Source organism: Tachyglossus aculeatus, chromosome 11, assembly GCF_015852505.1.
Source record: "Tachyglossus aculeatus isolate mTacAcu1 chromosome 11, mTacAcu1.pri, whole genome shotgun sequence".
Taxonomy (NCBI): domain Eukaryota; kingdom Metazoa; phylum Chordata; class Mammalia; order Monotremata; family Tachyglossidae; genus Tachyglossus; species Tachyglossus aculeatus.
The window spans coordinates 63,287,954-63,304,374 of record NC_052076.1 but is presented as its reverse complement, the minus strand read 5'-3'; the positions used below and the strand labels follow the sequence as shown (position 1 = coordinate 63,304,374).

The 16,421-nt window shown below is 40.9% G+C and overlaps 1 protein-coding gene across 2 annotated transcripts in view; it reads left to right on the top strand.

Annotated features, from left to right (window-relative positions):
* The window catches only part of URI1 (URI1 prefoldin like chaperone), an 86,330-nt gene extending 71,901 nt beyond the window's left edge, over positions 1-14,429 (top strand). For both annotated transcript variants that reach the window (XM_038754192.1, XM_038754193.1), the window contains 5 exons: positions 4,440-4,611; positions 6,011-6,284; positions 9,460-9,602; positions 10,695-10,950; positions 13,596-14,429. In XM_038754192.1, coding sequence (XP_038610120.1) covers positions 4,440-4,611; positions 6,011-6,284; positions 9,460-9,602; positions 10,695-10,950; positions 13,596-13,784 — 1,034 coding nt within the window. In that variant the 3' untranslated portion in view covers positions 13,785-14,429. The remainder of the gene's footprint in view (positions 1-4,439; positions 4,612-6,010; positions 6,285-9,459; positions 9,603-10,694; positions 10,951-13,595) is intronic.
* Positions 14,430-16,421: the final 1,992 nt, after the last annotated feature.

The following is a 16,421-nucleotide window of genomic DNA, read 5'->3' as shown; positions in this document are numbered from 1 at the left end:
CGTAGAATCAATTATTGTGAAAATAGAACCATTATTTTTTTTAGGAAGGTAGTTAGTATTAATGTGGCTGAGTGTCCTTATTAGATACCGGGAGCCTTATTGCAAAATGAATAAAATAAATTGATAAATTTTTAAGGCAAACACTCAAGAATAACCTGCCCAACACGGTAATTGCAGGATAATTGATTTTGTAATAGGTAATTTCTGAAACCATACTTTTGTTTTAGTCTAGGGAAGATTATGGCCAATATCCAGAAGGCTCGCACTTTCTCCTTATCCCGTTACGTACTTGGTTTTTAACTTTGGTTAACTAGTTCTGTTTCTTTGTGCCTCAGTTTTTCTGTGTATTAAGTAGGGAAGCCACCAGCCACTCGCCACCTCATTAAAACATAGTGAAGATTGATGAGATGTTTATGAAAGGAATCCCTTGGATAACTTAAATTTATATGTGAATACTCCCCAAATATTATCATGACTTTTTATACATAAAATTCGAATGGAGTAAGATAAATAAGGCACAGTCTTTCCAGTAATGGAAGGTGCTTGCCAGTTTGAGGTAGATTACATGTGTCGTCTCACTTCCCTTACTCAATTTTGGCCTGTTTTTGGAAAGTTGAAAATTGTCCTTTGTGTTTTGAGGTTTCACACCCAACCCTGGTGCTGTTTTTACTGGGGGTTCTTATTCTGGGGTAGCATTTCAGATTTGCTACCCCTGCCCGAGGTAATCGAACGTCTTCCCATCCAGGTGCATTGGTGACACAGATGGAAGGGCAAATAGGGGTAGCCGAGTGGCCTCTTGGAAAGAACAGAGGATCTGGGTCACAATCCAAAAGCAGCGTGGCTCAGTGGAAAGAGCCCAGGCTTTGGAGCCAGAGGTCATGGGTTCGAATCCCGGCTCCGCCACTTGTCAGCTGTGTGACTTTGGGCAAGTCACTTCTCTGGGCCTCAGTTTCCTCATCCGTAAAATGGGGATTAAGACTGTGAGCTCCATGTGGGACAACCTGATCACCTTGTACCCTCCCAGCACTTAGAACAGTGCTTGGCACATAGTAAGCGCTTAACAAATACCATCATTATTATTATTATTATTATTAATCCCAGCTCTGCCGCTTGCCTTAGACTGTGAGCTCACTGTTGGGTAGGGACTGTCTCTATATGTTGCCAACTTGTACTTCCCAAGTGCTTAGTACAGTGCTGTGCACACAGTAAGCGCTCAATAACTACGATTGTAAGATTTTTGTCAAGTCACTTTACTGCTGTGGGACTAAGTACCTGTTCTCTCCCCTAGACAATGAGCCGAATGAGAAACAGGAATTGTCTAACTATCTTGAACCTGTCCCAGAAAGGTCTATGGATACTCATACCACTTCGTGACCGAAGTGGTCATAAAGTCATCATCATCAATTGTATTTATTGAGTGCTTACTGTGTGCAGAGCACCGTACTAAGTGCTTGGGAAGTACAAATTGGCAACATATAGAGACAGTCCCTACCCAACAGTGGGCTCACAGTCTAAAAGTCGTCATACACATAACGACTTTATGACCAAAGATGGGATGTTCCGAAGAGGATGTGTCCACGGAGTCTCTATAGGTCAGAAGCAACTCGGTGGCATTTGAAGAAGACAATCCCAGTGCTTGGCACGTAGAAAACAATTAACAGTTGGCACCCCCTGAAAAAACGAGGTCTTAAGGAAGGCCTCAGGAGGAGATGTGATTTAAGTAGGGCTTGGAAAGTAGGGAGAGTAGTGGGGTGTCAGATTATGAAGAGGGGAGGGAAGTGGGCAAGTGGTTGGCGGCGAGACAGACAAGATTGAAATACAGTGAGCAGGTTGGTGGCAGGGGAGCTAGTGTGCAGGTTAAATCAGTAGCATTTATGTCAGTAGCGCAATCTTTGAAAGTCAAAGACAGTTACATCCCTCTATGTCGATATACATCAGGTAAATGGCTCAAAAGATTTGAAAGGAATTTTGAATGTATTTGCATCAGAATATCTAAGGTATAAAATATACCGTTGATTATCCAGTTGGGGTGTACCCAACATAAGTTCTTTGGGGCAGGAAAATGTTTCAGAATAGAAGGTTTTACGATCAGTCAGCCATATTTAGCGAGTGTTTACTGTGTGCGGAGCACTGTACTAAGTGTTTGGGAGGGCACAACGTAACACTGTAACAGGCACTGGCCATCTCAGCCTTAGGAACCTTGCTACTGTGCAGTTTGGTGGGGAAGCTGATGAGCTCACAAACTCCCCTCCATCCCCCACGGCACATAATAAGTATCTTTATGTTTGGTTTAATTCCCTCTTGAAATTTATTCTGCCTGCCTTCCCACAAGATTGAAAGCTCCTTGAGGGGCAGGGATCATGTCTAGTGTGCTGCACTCTTCCCTGCGCGTCAAACAATATTCTGCACAGAGTAAGAGTCTGATACCATTGTTTTGAGACACACTAAAATGCATTAAAGAGGATGTAACAGAGCATAATGGCACACAAATGCTGTAGTGGGGGACATTATATTGTACTCTCCCAAGCGCTTAGTACAATTCTCTGCAAACCATAAGTGCTCAATAAATACCATTCATTAATAGATTGATAGGTGGGGTGTTGGGGCATAGCCAAGTGGCATTGAAGGGTGTATTTATGTGTGTGTGAATGTGTGTTTATCATCATCATCAGTCGTATTTATTGAGCACTTACTGTGTGCAGAGCACTGTACTAAGCGCTTGGGAAGTACAAGTTGGCAACATATAGAGACAGTCCCTACCCAACAGTGGGCTCACAGTCTAAAAGGGGGAGACAATATATATATGAATGCGCATATATATATCTGTGTGAATGTGTATATGTATGTATGCACATACATACAATTGTTCGGTTCATCTGATTCAGAATTTGAGTGGTGTGATGAAGAGTTTACCGAATAGGACCCCAAATTCCAGTATGCTATTAAAGTGTGCAAACTAAGGTATTTTTCTTGAAAGTGTAGTGGCCTTTTTTTAAAGTAGCACCGCAGCTAAAACAAGAAGCATTTTTAGATGTGCTCTCCATTGCCACTTTAGATGCTGGGCAGGAGTTCTAAAACGGGTCATTTCTGTAGGAATTAATATATGTGGACACGGTCAATTTCTCTAGAAGTTTAGGGCATAGCCTTAATGGCACCATCTGGTTAAGTTGAAACAATTACCAACAAGCAGTAAACAACCTTTTCTTCCCTCATTAAAAAAAAGAGACATTCACCTCCACAACCACCTTAATTGTGTGGCACAGGTAGTCTTTGATTAGCCGAGTTCTGAACAGCCTGCCAACTTTGTAATTGGAATTCAGGAGATTAGCGATTAGTCCAGTGAAAAACTGTCCCTCCAATTCAGTAGCACAGGGATTCCCTGGTTAAGCAATCTTCATTGGTTCCTCAAAAATAGCGTTCGTGGGGGAGCACTAAAAAAAGTATAGCTTCCCCCTGGACTGCATTAATGTGTTTACAAGATCTTAAAAGTGGATCCAAACACTATAAATATTTTAAAAAGTGATTAAGGATATGGTCTAACTGTGTGATCAAATAGCAAAAGAAACATAAATCAATAATAAAAGTTATACATTGCATTTTCCTAGTTTACGGATATTACGTTCTTCCAGGTCCTCTTCGGTAAGTGGGCACCTTGTGGTAATAGGCCAGAGACATATTATTATCTAGTGCCAAATAGCACTAGTAATAATGTATTTTTGGATAATGTTCCCTGCCCTCAAGCAGCTTGCACCTTAATAGGAGAGGTAGACATAAAAATTTTTACAAAGAGTGTAATCAGAATAAATGATTGACTGTCCCATTGTGTATACTTGTGTACACAAGTGAGGATGTTACTGATGATGATGGCATTTGTTAAGGGTTGACTCTGTGCCAAGTACTTTCCTGAGTGCCCTGGTAGATATGAGATAATCAGCTCAGACCCCTTCCCTGCCCCTTAAAGGGCAGTGTAAATGCCCTGGATAGAGATGAGTGCTTTGAGGTGAATGGGAGTTAGAGAAAACATTTTGGAGGAGGTGTGATTGAGGATGGGAGAGCTGTGGTCTGTTTGGCTTCATTGGAGAGGCAGGTTATGGCTGGGAGAAATAGGGTGAGCAAGGGGGTAAATGAAGGGAGCAAATGGTTGTTGTATTGGACTTCTGATAGTTATTTAGATAGTCTAAGTACTTTGTAGGTAAGGCAGTGGTGAAGGGAGCTATTTAAGTCAAGGTAAACTTTGCACTTGTTCTACGATTAGAATGATCGCAGAATGAGAGAGTACTTGAAGAAATCCTGGCCTGAAAATTGGGTAGCGAGCTGAGATCATCAACTCAGTGTCATGTTTTTTGGAAAAATATTCCCCAAGGAACCAGAGAATCAGCCACGTCCTGTTTTTTTTGTTGTTTTGCTAGAAATTAAATTTTATTTTTTATCGTCCATAGGAAAACGCAGAACGGCTCACAAACCTCATTCAAAACCCAAAACCATAGATGTTTTTGAAGCAGATTTTACAAAGGATGCAAAATCCAAGGACGGTTTACTCGTCGAGAATGAACTATGGGCTCGACTGGAAGAACTGGAAAGGCAAGAGGAATTGCTGGGTGAACTTGATAGGTATGTAAAAGTGTATTTTGTTACTACAATCTGTAATTTTTCCCATAACCTTCCCACCCTGATATTCTGAGTCAGACATATCGAACAAAATTGAGCCATGATACTCCATAGCCTAAGTATTAGTTTGAGGAAAATATTGTTTTGGTAAGCAGAGTAACAGTAGTAACAGAGAGATTTCATTTAGCATCTACTGGGAACAAAGCCCTATCCTAAGCCCTGGGAAAGGGTACTTGGCTGAGAATTAGATGCAGTTTTTCATCCCATGGCGCTCATAGTCTAAGAATAAAAGGGGAGGGGAATATGGGATTGGTGATAGACACCTAAGAGAAGATGAAACAATAAAAGCACTAAGCGTCATCGAAGGACAATACTAAATACAGTAAGAGCAGTAGGGCTCCTTAGCTGGAGGAGAAGTGTGTCACATTATTCCCAGCTCCGAGTCACAAGCACAGTCTTCCCAGTGTTCCCAAAACGGAGAAGGCCTCATGCTGCTGACGGATGTTTCTTCACCCTTCCTGGGTCGGAGCACTCCCGGACTGCAGGTCTCCAGTCGAGTGGTAAAGGGGCCCGGCGGGCAGTGCTTTTTCCTTGGGAATTTACGAGACGAGATACTGCTTTGGCTTCAAATTTGCTGATGTAAAGTGGCCTAACCTGCTTGCTTTTTCTTTTTATGAAATTTTCTATTTTAACGGCAGGCAACTTGTAATCTGTTCAGGTGTTTAGATAGATGAAGAACTCTACCAAACTGCGGTTTGAAGCACACATTAGCACCCACTTAGAATTGTCAAAGTGCTAAATGAAGTTACCACAGAAGCTACTATTTTATTTTGTTTTAAGTGATGGAACATATGCAGTAATTAGTGTCGGTGAAAAATAGGACACAGTGCACTAAGGGAAGATTTTTTTTTTTTAATAACTCATCTGGGAACTTATCAATTCATGAATTCTCCAGTCTTTTCCTCTGGTAGCCTGATAGTATGGAGATTTTCTTTAAAGATATGGCTTCTCTGTTTCATGGCTCTTATTTGCATTACTTAAATATCAAAACTGATGAATCCATAACAATTTTGAAATGAATTTGTCCCCCTGTATTGTACACTGCTAAAGTCCTTCATTTACACTTCCCAAATCAACAGCTGTTTGTTGTGAATGAGCACCAGGAGTGCTCAGGATTTACATCAGTGAAGCGACCAATACTTCTTGGTCTTAATTTACCCCTGGAGTTTATGCCTCAAAAATAGGAAACTGAAAAAAAGAAAAAGTAGCAGGGTGTGATATTTTTAGTTCTATAACATTCTATAAGGAGGGTCCATTAAGATGTGTGGTTTTCTGGTGTTAGTTTTCTATCGTGATGTGTGGTGTGCTTATGTGTTTTGATTTTTTTTTTTTCCTATTATAGAGAGCCTGATGCTGTGGTTGCAAATGGAGATACAACATCTTCTGAGGAGGAGAAGGAAGATAAAAAGACAGAAATGAATGTGATAAATACAGAAGCAGAGTCTCTTACTCAGGGTACTTTTCAGGAGAACTTTACCCATTCGAAATTGTTCAGTGGTCAAGTGAACGGCTCAATGAATGGTCTAAATTCTTATAGTGATGATGACGACGATTTAGGAGTTGGAGATAATTCAGTACCAACCATATATTTCTCTCATACTGTTGAACCTAAAAGGGTTTGTATTACTTTTGATTATTTCCTGCATTAGCGTGCAATAATCCAAAGTATTTATTGTGTGCTGCTTTGTGCAGAGCAGAGCAGTGTACTGAACACTAGGGAGAGTTCAAAGAGTGTTACACAAATCATGTATTTGAAATCTACGTTTTTTGTTGTTTTTTTTTTTTAAAGGCCGAGATGAAGAGACCATTGTCATTTGTCTTTGGTCCTTTGAATAAGAGGTTGAGTAGCATGACCTAATATGAGAAGCAGCGTGGTTTAGTGGAAAGAGCACGTGCTTGGGAGTCAGACTATTGTGGGTTCTAATCCTGTCTCTGCCACTTGTCTGCTGTGTGACCTTGGGCAAGCCACTTCACTTCTTTGTGCCTCAGTTACCTCATCTGTTAAATGGGGATTAAGACTGTGAGCCTCATGTGGGACAACCTGATGACCCTGTATCTCCCCCAGTGTTTCAAACAGTGCTTGGCACACCACCATCATCATCATCAATCGTATTTATTGAGCGCTTACTGTGTGCAGAGCACTGTACTAAGCGCTTGGGAAGTACAAGTTGGCAACATATAGAGACATTCCCCTACCCAACAGTGGGCTCACAGTCTAAAAGGGGGAGACAGAGAACAAAACCAAACATACTAACAAAATAAAATAAATAGAATAGATATGTACAAGTAAAATAAATAAATAGAGTAACAAATATGTACAAACATGTATACATATATACAGGTGCTGTGGGGAAGGGAAGGAGGTAAGATGGGGTTGGAGAGGGGGACGAGGGGGAGATGAAGGAAGGGGCTCAGTCTGGGAAGGCCTCCTGGAGGAGGTGAGCTCTCATTTGCCATCATTATTCTTCTTTTTATTATTATCCCTGCCTGCCATTCCCACCGCCTTCCCTGGAATACTTTGTGAAATCCTTAAGAATCATGTGAGGGGATCATATTGATAAAACACCTAAGTTGAAAATGATTGCTTCAGATTGGTAGCGTTGATTTATCAGAGTCATAGAATTAAAGAGCCAAGGGGAACTTCAGAGACCAAAATAGGAATTAATAATAGTAGTAATAATAATAATAATTGTGTAATTTGTTAAGCGCTTACTTTACTCCAAAGAGCATGGGCTTTGGAATCACGTCATGGGTTCAAATCGTGGCTCTGTCAGCTGTGTGACTTTGGGCAAGTCACTTAACTTGTCTGTGCCTCAATTACCTCATCTGGAAAATGGGGATTAAGACTGAGCCCCCTGTGGGACAACCCGATCACCTTGTAACCACCCCAGCGCTTAGAACAGTGCTTTGCACATAGTAAGCGCTTAATAAATGCCATCATCTTTTTTTGTGTGTGCCAGGCAGTGTTTTAAGTGCTGGGGTAGATACAAGGTAATAGGTTTAGACATAGTCCCTGTCCTACAGAGGGCTCACAGTCTTAATTCCCATTTTACAGGTAAGGGAACTGAGGCGCAGAGAAGTGACTTGCGTGAGGTCACACAACAGACAAGTGGCAGAGTCGGGATTAGAACCCAGGACCTTCTGACTCTCAGGCCGTGCCCTATCCAGTAGTTCATGCTGCTTCTGTGGCCATGCTGCTTAGGTTTGGAAAGGAACCTATATTTCCCAGCCATATGAGCGAAAGTCAAAAATGTACATAATTTTCAGAACAACTGAGAAAATGCTTTTCAAAAATCCTGATTAAGCAGAAAACTCTGAGTTTAAACTGGAAAAGAATATGCTTCAGTAGGGTACATCTAATTAGGCCGTAAAGTAGGACCTTTTTTAAGCGTATTTTAACGTATTTCATCTTTTTAGCCCCAAAAGCTTTAGGTATCACTGTTCTGACCAGAAAAGTAGAAGCAAGTATGCTTATTTTACATCTTCTGCAAGGATTTTTTCCCCCATTTCATTTAGGCCCAGGCTTTGTTTTAGAAAAATCCTGTAACTTCTACTCCTCGAAGAGAGTTAACTCAGCACTAATAATAAAAACTGTGGCATTTGTTAAGGGCTTTCTGTGTGCCAAGCACTGTTGTAAGCACTGGGTTAGATACAAGGTAATCAGGTTGGACACAGTTCGCCTGTGTTTCAAACATCAGTCATTGCCTCTCAAGTCCTAGGCTTACTTTATCAGTTTCTCATGTATAAAAAGGTAAGAATTCTTGGCAGGTTAGGCAAAGCTTAATTCATTATTGAAAGGCACACTATAATACTGAGGGACTCCAACAAAAATAGGGATAGTGATATTTTTTAAAGTGCTTTTTATGTGCCAAACACTAATGTGAGCGCCGGGGTTGATACGGGTAGACTGTGAGCCCGTTGTTGGGTAGGGACTGTCTCTATATGTTGCTGAATTGTACTTTCCAAGCGCTTAGTACAATGCTGTGCACACAGTAAGCACTCAATAAGTGAATGAATGGAGTGCTTACTGTGTGCACAGTACTGTACTAAGCACTTAAGAGATATCAGCTCCTCTGCCACAGATCACATTAAAGATTACTATTTTAGACCTAAGAACCGTTCATTCAGTTCCCTAATATTTAGGAAACGCTATCTCATCTTCTCACCTGATTGGTTTTTGAAACTTTCACAAAGAGCATAAGTATTGCTGTCAATAACTAACTGAGAGAATTGCTCTGATTGTGGCCTTTAAGTGCTTGCTATGTGCCAAGCACCGTATTGAGCATGGAGTAGATAAGCAGTCTTTGTCCCTCATGAGGCTTACAGCCTAATGGAAGAGAAAAAGCAAGTATCTTTATCCGTGCTCTTTTCACTAGGCCTTGCTGCTTTAGTATCACTGTTTTGCTTTTTGCACTATATTGTATTGTACCTTAAATTCAGCTAGGGATAATGAAGGTGTTCTTTTGTACCGATTTACGGCTACATTGATCCTGTGAAATACTGAGAATAATAATGGCATTTAAACACTCACCATGTGCATGTACTAAGCATTGGGGTAGATATAATTAGGTTGGACACAGCCCCTGTCCCACATGGGACTCAGTCTGAGGAGGGAGAACAGTTACTAAATTTGGCAGTGAAATTTTAAACAGCGCCAAGTGATTCAGATTGACACCATCAGTTCTATGTATTTGTTTTTTTTTTAATATAGCTCCAGATAATTGTGAATTTCTGATTGGGTCCTCAGCCTCTGAATTGATATTCTTGACTTCTGGTGTGCACACTTTTTAGGTAAGAATAAATACAGGAAAAAATACCACTTTGAAATTTAGTGAAAAGAAAGAGGAAGCCAAGCGCAAACGAAAGAATAGCAATGGCAATGGCCACTCAACTCCAGAGCTACCAAATATCAAAACCCCTGCTGATGTTTACAGGTGAGTAATCCATAGATAAAGCGCCGTCCTTGTCATCCATTTCCTCGTCCTCTCCGCAAGAGCTGCAGCAGGAAAGATTTTTGCTGCGTAGAGGACAGAAGGGAGCATCTCCCAGAGCATTTTGGAGACTCTAAGGAACTAATGAGCTTCCACAGCTTCTAATCAGAGTCATTTAATAGGTGGGGGGTTGCCATTTCAATAGAATTTGTTCAGCGCTTACAATGTGCCAGGCACTATACTAAGCGCTGGGGTGGATACGAGCCAGTCAGGTTGGGCACAGTCCCTGTCCCACGAGGGGCTTACAATCTTAAAAGTCACCTTTTTACAGATGGGGTAACTGAGGCACGGAGAAGTTAAGTGACTTGCTAAATGTCCAGAACCCAGGTCCTCTGACTCAGGCCTGTGCTCTTTCACACTGCTTTTATTTAGCTGTGTTAGATATCCCCAGTCTTCTGACTAAGAGACATTATATAGGGCTCTGGCAGGGAATTCTGTTTTGGCCCAAGACTTGAACTGAGCACAGTGCTTAGATATCTGTCCATTAATAACCACCTGTGGATTCTGATGAGTTCTTATAGGCATTTCTTAGTCTCCTTTTGATTAAGATTTCACTCTGGAGCTCCTACTGCTTTCTGAACTACATATATGAAATATTAAGCATTGTCAAATATCTTCTAGAAGATGTTCTAATTTTTGCCAGTCTGGCTCTTTTCACTCAGACTGTGTTTACAAGTGCTGTTTCCCATTAAAAAAGGACTTCTAGACTGTGAGCCCGTTGTTGGGTAGGGACCGTCTCTATATGTTGCCAACTTATACTTCCCAAGTGCTTAGTACAGTGCTGTGCACACAGTGAGCGCTCAGTAAATACGATTGAATGAATATGGGTAAAGGCAAAGCCTCACATAAAATGAGTAGTTTGCAACTGCAAGCTAACTGGGATTTTGAAAGTTTCCACAAGACTGTATCTTTAAGAATTCATGGAAAATGTTGGAATAGCAAATTTGAGTTTGTGTGGAAGACTAAGTGAGCTCCCTGTAAATTTATCATCTGATCCTTAATAGTTGTTTAAAGTGAACATTTTCTTTATTATAGAGTCTTTGTTGATGTTGTGAATGGAGAATATGTCCCTCGTAAATCAATCTTGAAGTCTCGCAGCCGAGAGAATAGCGTGTGCAGTGATACTAGTGAAAGCAGTGCTGCGGACTTCGATGACAGACGAGGAATTTTAAGGAGCGTTAGCTGTGAGGAAGCCACCTACAGTGATACTAGTGAGGGAATCTTGGAAGAGGAAGAAGAGGAACAAGAAAATCTCGAGAAAAACCTTTCGCCATTTTCAGGAACTCTTGAGGTATGGTTTATTCCCTGTTTGATTTAAAGACACCGCCTCATCTATCATCAGCATTCCGTGAGGTGGGGACACGGATCGATTAATTGAAGGTGTTGCCGTTGAGTGCCTCGCCGGAGAGCCCTACAGGACTGAAAATCGGCATTCCCTGACCGGCCCAACCCAAAGTGTCACCCGGATATTTTGGTAACTGGAAGGTGGCCCGGATCGCTGTGGATGGCAATGGAGGGATAACAGAGGGTTACTTTTGAGGAGTAGCTACTACTAATCCAGGGACTTCTGGGATTTTGCGGGGAGCAGGGACGCGATCCATTGAACCCACTGACTGACTTGTTGTCATCTAGGCCTTGGAAGAGCAGTGTTGGACTTGATAGTGATGGTGGTGATGAAAAGAAGCCAAATTCCCCTGAAAGTTTGGTTAGGATCGCTGTTCTGTCTGCTAAGCTTGGTGAACTTGGGCAGTCCTTGAATTGACAACACATTTGGTTCCTGGAAACGGGACTTTAGTTGAAATGTTGTCCGTCATAACCGGTTTTCTCATGGGAACTAAGTTGCAGTTGGCCCGATGGTGCCAGAGCCAAGGTTGGCCACCCTGCTCTTGTCAAAATTCCACCAAAATGCGTATTCGGAGCATTTATAGATGAGTAGTGTAGCCTCATTTATGTATTGATATTGAGTCAGAGAGGTTCCACAATGAGAGTAAGCAGCTTTCGGTTCATGAGAAATAAAACGGAGGTGGTACCCTCTGGGGTAACCTCCCTCTTCCTCACCTCACCCATCAATTTAGTCAAGTGATGGATGAAGGAGAAGAAGAGGGAAGCGACTTAATAAATTGTTCCTTCAAACCACAAACATCGCACCAAACCTTCCATCAGCCCTCTCCCTTTTATCAGAAGACCACAGGTCCTGGTGGTACCTCTACTGCAATCCATTTTTGTGGGAATTGAATAGTGGTTACCAGCCACCAAAATCTGGAATAGTAACATACTGCTAAACCCATTCATTTCTTTGGGTTGCAGAAGAGATTTGGAAATTCTGGTTCCAGAAATTTGAAATTTTAAAATGACTGAATTGTGTATCATTTTAATAGATTTAAAAACAAAAAACATATTTAAAATGAGGATTGCAGAACCTGATAAATTGCCTGGGAGAGTATTAGTAGTTGTTAAATGAAAGTTCATCAGTGACTGGCGGTCTTTCCAAAGCATGTTGTTATTTGCTGATGAAAAAACTTAAACTGCTAATCAGAAATGTTTTTCCATTTTATTACAGTGCAATCATTTAAAAGTCAGCTTAATAGTAGATTGAGGTGTATTAGGTGTGGATTTTCAAGTTATAGGAACAGATGATAAACATCCATTGTCTCTACTTTTATAGACGTGTTTTCTGTTCTCAAATTTGAATTGTTTTAGGCTTAAACACATTTGGATGCCTTTGAGGCTTTTTTTTTTTTTCTTACAGTTCTTTCTCTCTTCTTCCCGCCCGCCCCCGCAAAACCTAAAGGGTTTAAGTCCAGCAAAATCTTAGGATCTCAGAGCTGACTTAAAAAATAAAAAAATTAGAAAAAAACCCCAAACTAGGGCCTTTATCAGTGGTCATGAGGAAAGGGGATGGGGCTAAGGAAATCGGCACTGAGTACAGTATTTTATCCATGGACCGAAAGTGGTTTGCATTGCCTTAACTAAGCAGTTGGCGGAGACAAGCACCATCCCCATACTGTAAATAGAGAAGTGAGGATTCAAAGAGACTCTAATTGTAAGCCATATGATACCATTGAACAGCCAAGAATAGAATTTGGAGTTTCAAAAATCTTGTTTTAATATCTCCCATATTAGTTTTGCTTTGGTGGGGAGAAGGGGCCTGTTATTGCTGGCAGCTAGAGGCTATACATTTTTAACACTGAAATAGTTCCTGATTTTGGCAAGTCCTTTGGAAAGACGCTTTTCAGGATCAGGCTTAGGGTGACCTATTGGCTACTCCCCAAAAGTTTTTAATATAGTAAATGGACTGATTACTCGTTTCACGGACTAACTGTTTGTAAAATGGAGGTTTCAAAAAGTAAAATAGTAGTCTTAGAGTTTTATAGAAAGCGTGTCCTGGACAGGACCCAAAGAACTGTTTCTTACTCCCTAACTCTAAATTGGCTTAACCAATTTTGATCACTTTGGATTTAAAAGGGGGAGAAAAAAGGAAACAAAACATGTGGATTGGCAGTTTTCTTGCCAATTTCATCTTGATGAGTTAGGGAAGGCCCTGAAAACATGATGCTTAGTGAAAATGCTGAACAGTCCCCAAAAGTGTAAATTTCAGTAACGCTTTATCCAAAATGAAACTGCATTTTGCACAGCCTATTATTTTCCTCAAAGCACGCACAGCCTCCCACTTTTATTTAGATTGCTTACAGCTAAGACTGAGATTAAGAAGTATTTTTACTGCCCCCTTTCAGTTTCCTTCGAACAAATGATATTTTGAGGTTAATTGCCCGTTTGCTTACTGAGGCAGGAGGCTATCGTTGCTTTAAAGGTAGTTCTTCGCTTTTGATTAAAATAAGTAACAACCGTAATCAGGCTAATACAGGAGACGGACCTTCGGGGCACAGTGTCAAATCTGCCTTTTCCCCAGCTGATGCCGAGCCTTTTCTCTCGTAGGCCTTTTCTGGGACTGTAATTGAAAAGGAGCCTTCGCCCCCGTCCTCCACACCCCACCCAGGCCCCCTCCAGACCGCGTTACCGGCCATTCCCGAGCGGACAGCGAAAGAGGTCCCTCCAGGAGGATCCGAAGGAACCGCGAAGAGAATGTCAAAATTCAAAGCTACCAGATTGCAACAGAGAAACTAGGGACTGCCTTAGAGCCTAAAAGTTGGCATCTCGAAAGACCAGCTTTGCATCGAAGAGTATGTATAACTCTGTGCATCACAGGCAGTTAAGTGTAAAGCATCAAATGTTTGGCAGCAGGTTTCAGATTTTACCTCTTACCGGTGGTATTTTAAAAACTTCAAAAATGTTTGACTATTTTCTATTCAATTTATTTTATTCTCTCGTATGCTGTCAGCACCTTTGTCAGTAGCAGCATTTGGAAGTATTTTTCAAAAAAATACCATTTGCAGGCATTGTTTTGTGTTTCAACCTAAATACAGGCAGTTTTGTACCAGCTGTGATGTTCTCTGTACCATATGGGCCATTTTAAAGAAACTTTTAAAATTTCAGACAGATTCAACCATTATATTTCATTACTTGCTTTAGCATTTCTAAGTCCCTTTTTCTATCCACACTGTCGTAGGTTTTGCAACTAGGTGGCTGTTGAAAATTTCAAGCATCTCTTTCCTCTCCCGCCCCCCCCCCACCCCCAACCCTTCTATTAAGTTCATATTGTACAGATCTCAAAGTCAGGATGCTGTGTTTACGTACTTTACAAGGAAGTTTCTTTGATGGAAAATGGTATTTTGTAAAATAGAACTTTTCAAATAAAAAAAAGTTGGGAAATGTGTGAGTTTTTTGTATGGATGTAAAATAAGATTTTTATCGCGCGCACACTACAGTGTACATATCTGTTCTAAATTCGTTCTTTTGCGTAAACACTCTGTCCTTTTTGAGTATGTAAAATATCCAGTAACTGGGAATGCGTGCCGGCAGCGAGAAGAGAATCAAAGAAAGGTCTAAAACTGATTCTGTTGCAGGAATTCACATGTTAGTACAGTGCTCAGCACACAGTAAGCGCTCAATAAATATGATTGAGTGAATTAAATCACCCAAACATTTTCGTTCTTCAGGGGTCCTTTTTTGTGGATACGTTATTAAACAAGAATATTTACTTGAAAGGTAAGTATTGAAAATGGACAGAGATGTATTTTAAATATATTGAAAATTGCATTACAGGTGTTTGTCATTACCTTGATGCGTGCTAAAATGGAGCAGAGCTTTTAAAAAAGCATTCTGCATTAGCACTCGAAACCATCAATGCCAGTCCACCCTCTATTCACAGCTAAATATTTAAAGGAGATTATTTATAGCTGCTTTAATGAATTCTTGGCTAAACGAAAGGAAAGTAGAAGCTATTTTGTAACCAGAACAGTGCAACTGTTTTTGAGTACATGTTTGAAATAAGTGGTCAAGCGGCAGCACGTCCAGATGGGCAGCAGGACCCCCTTTCAAAAGAGAGCCAATGTATATAAATATATAAGGGTGTGTGTGTAAGCACTTCTAGTTTTGACCAAAATCTTAATATATCTTAGTGGCGATATCAGAGAAATGAATAGCCCATTGCCTTGTATGATGGTCAAACTGTACTTCTTTAAAAAGCACTCCCTAGCCAATGCTAAGGCAGATGTTGTCCCAGAGAGCATGCATTAAGTTTGTGATTTTGGGGAAGGAAAAAAAAAATAACCCGATAGTGAGCATTCCCATAGACGTGGGTTTTGAAGGTCATACGACTTTATGAACAGACAGCTTGCAGATTATTGCTAGGTTTTGGAATTACTTTTGGTTGCCATGAAACACCACATTGACAACCCAGACCTTTTAAAAGGCTGCTGGGGGGTATATATGGTTTTACTCCATTGATAAATTGTCTCCTTGCCTCGTAGCATGAGATAGGTGAAAGAAGCACCATAAAAAATAAAAATAACGTGGCCTAGTGTTAAGAGCACGGACCTGGGTCCTAATCCCAGCTATGCTACTTGCCTGCTTTGTGGATTTGGGCACGTCACTTAACTTCTCTGTTCCATGTTTCCTCAGCTCTACAGTGGAAATTAAATCGAATGGAAATAAAATCGCACTCTTTGACTTTGACTCTGAAGTCCATATGAGATAGGGACCGTGTCAGACCTGATTATCTTGTATCTACTGTGGGCTCACAGTCTAAAAGAAGTAACTGAGGCCCAGAGAAGTGAAGTGACTTGCCCCAGGTCACCCAGCTGACAAGTGGCGGAGCCGGGATTTGAACCCATGACCTCTGAGCCCCCCCCCCATTCCTCTCCCCATCCCCTCCGCCCTACCTCCTTCCCCTCCCCACAGCACCTGTATATACGTTTGCACAGATTTATTACTCTATTTTATTTATTTATTTTATTTATTTTATTACTCTATTTTACTTGTACATATTTACTATTCTATTTATTTTGTTTTGCTCATACGTTTTGTTGTCTGTCTACCCCGTCTAGACTGTAAGCCTGCTGTTGGGTAGGGACCATCTCTATATGTTGCCAACTTGTACTTCCCAAGCGCTTAGTACAGTGCTCTGCACAAAGTAAGCGCTCAATAAATAGGATTGATTGATCTACCCCAGTTCCCAGAACAACATTTAACACATAGGAAGCACTTAAATACAATAATAATAATAATACTATTAAATCATACAGCCACGTGCCAATTCATTAAGTCTCTTGAACTTTGTGGTGGTGAAGACGGAAGCGAGGCCCGAACGTCCCTCTTAAAATCTTACCTCAAATCTGGTCCCTTTTGTATTATCTATCAATC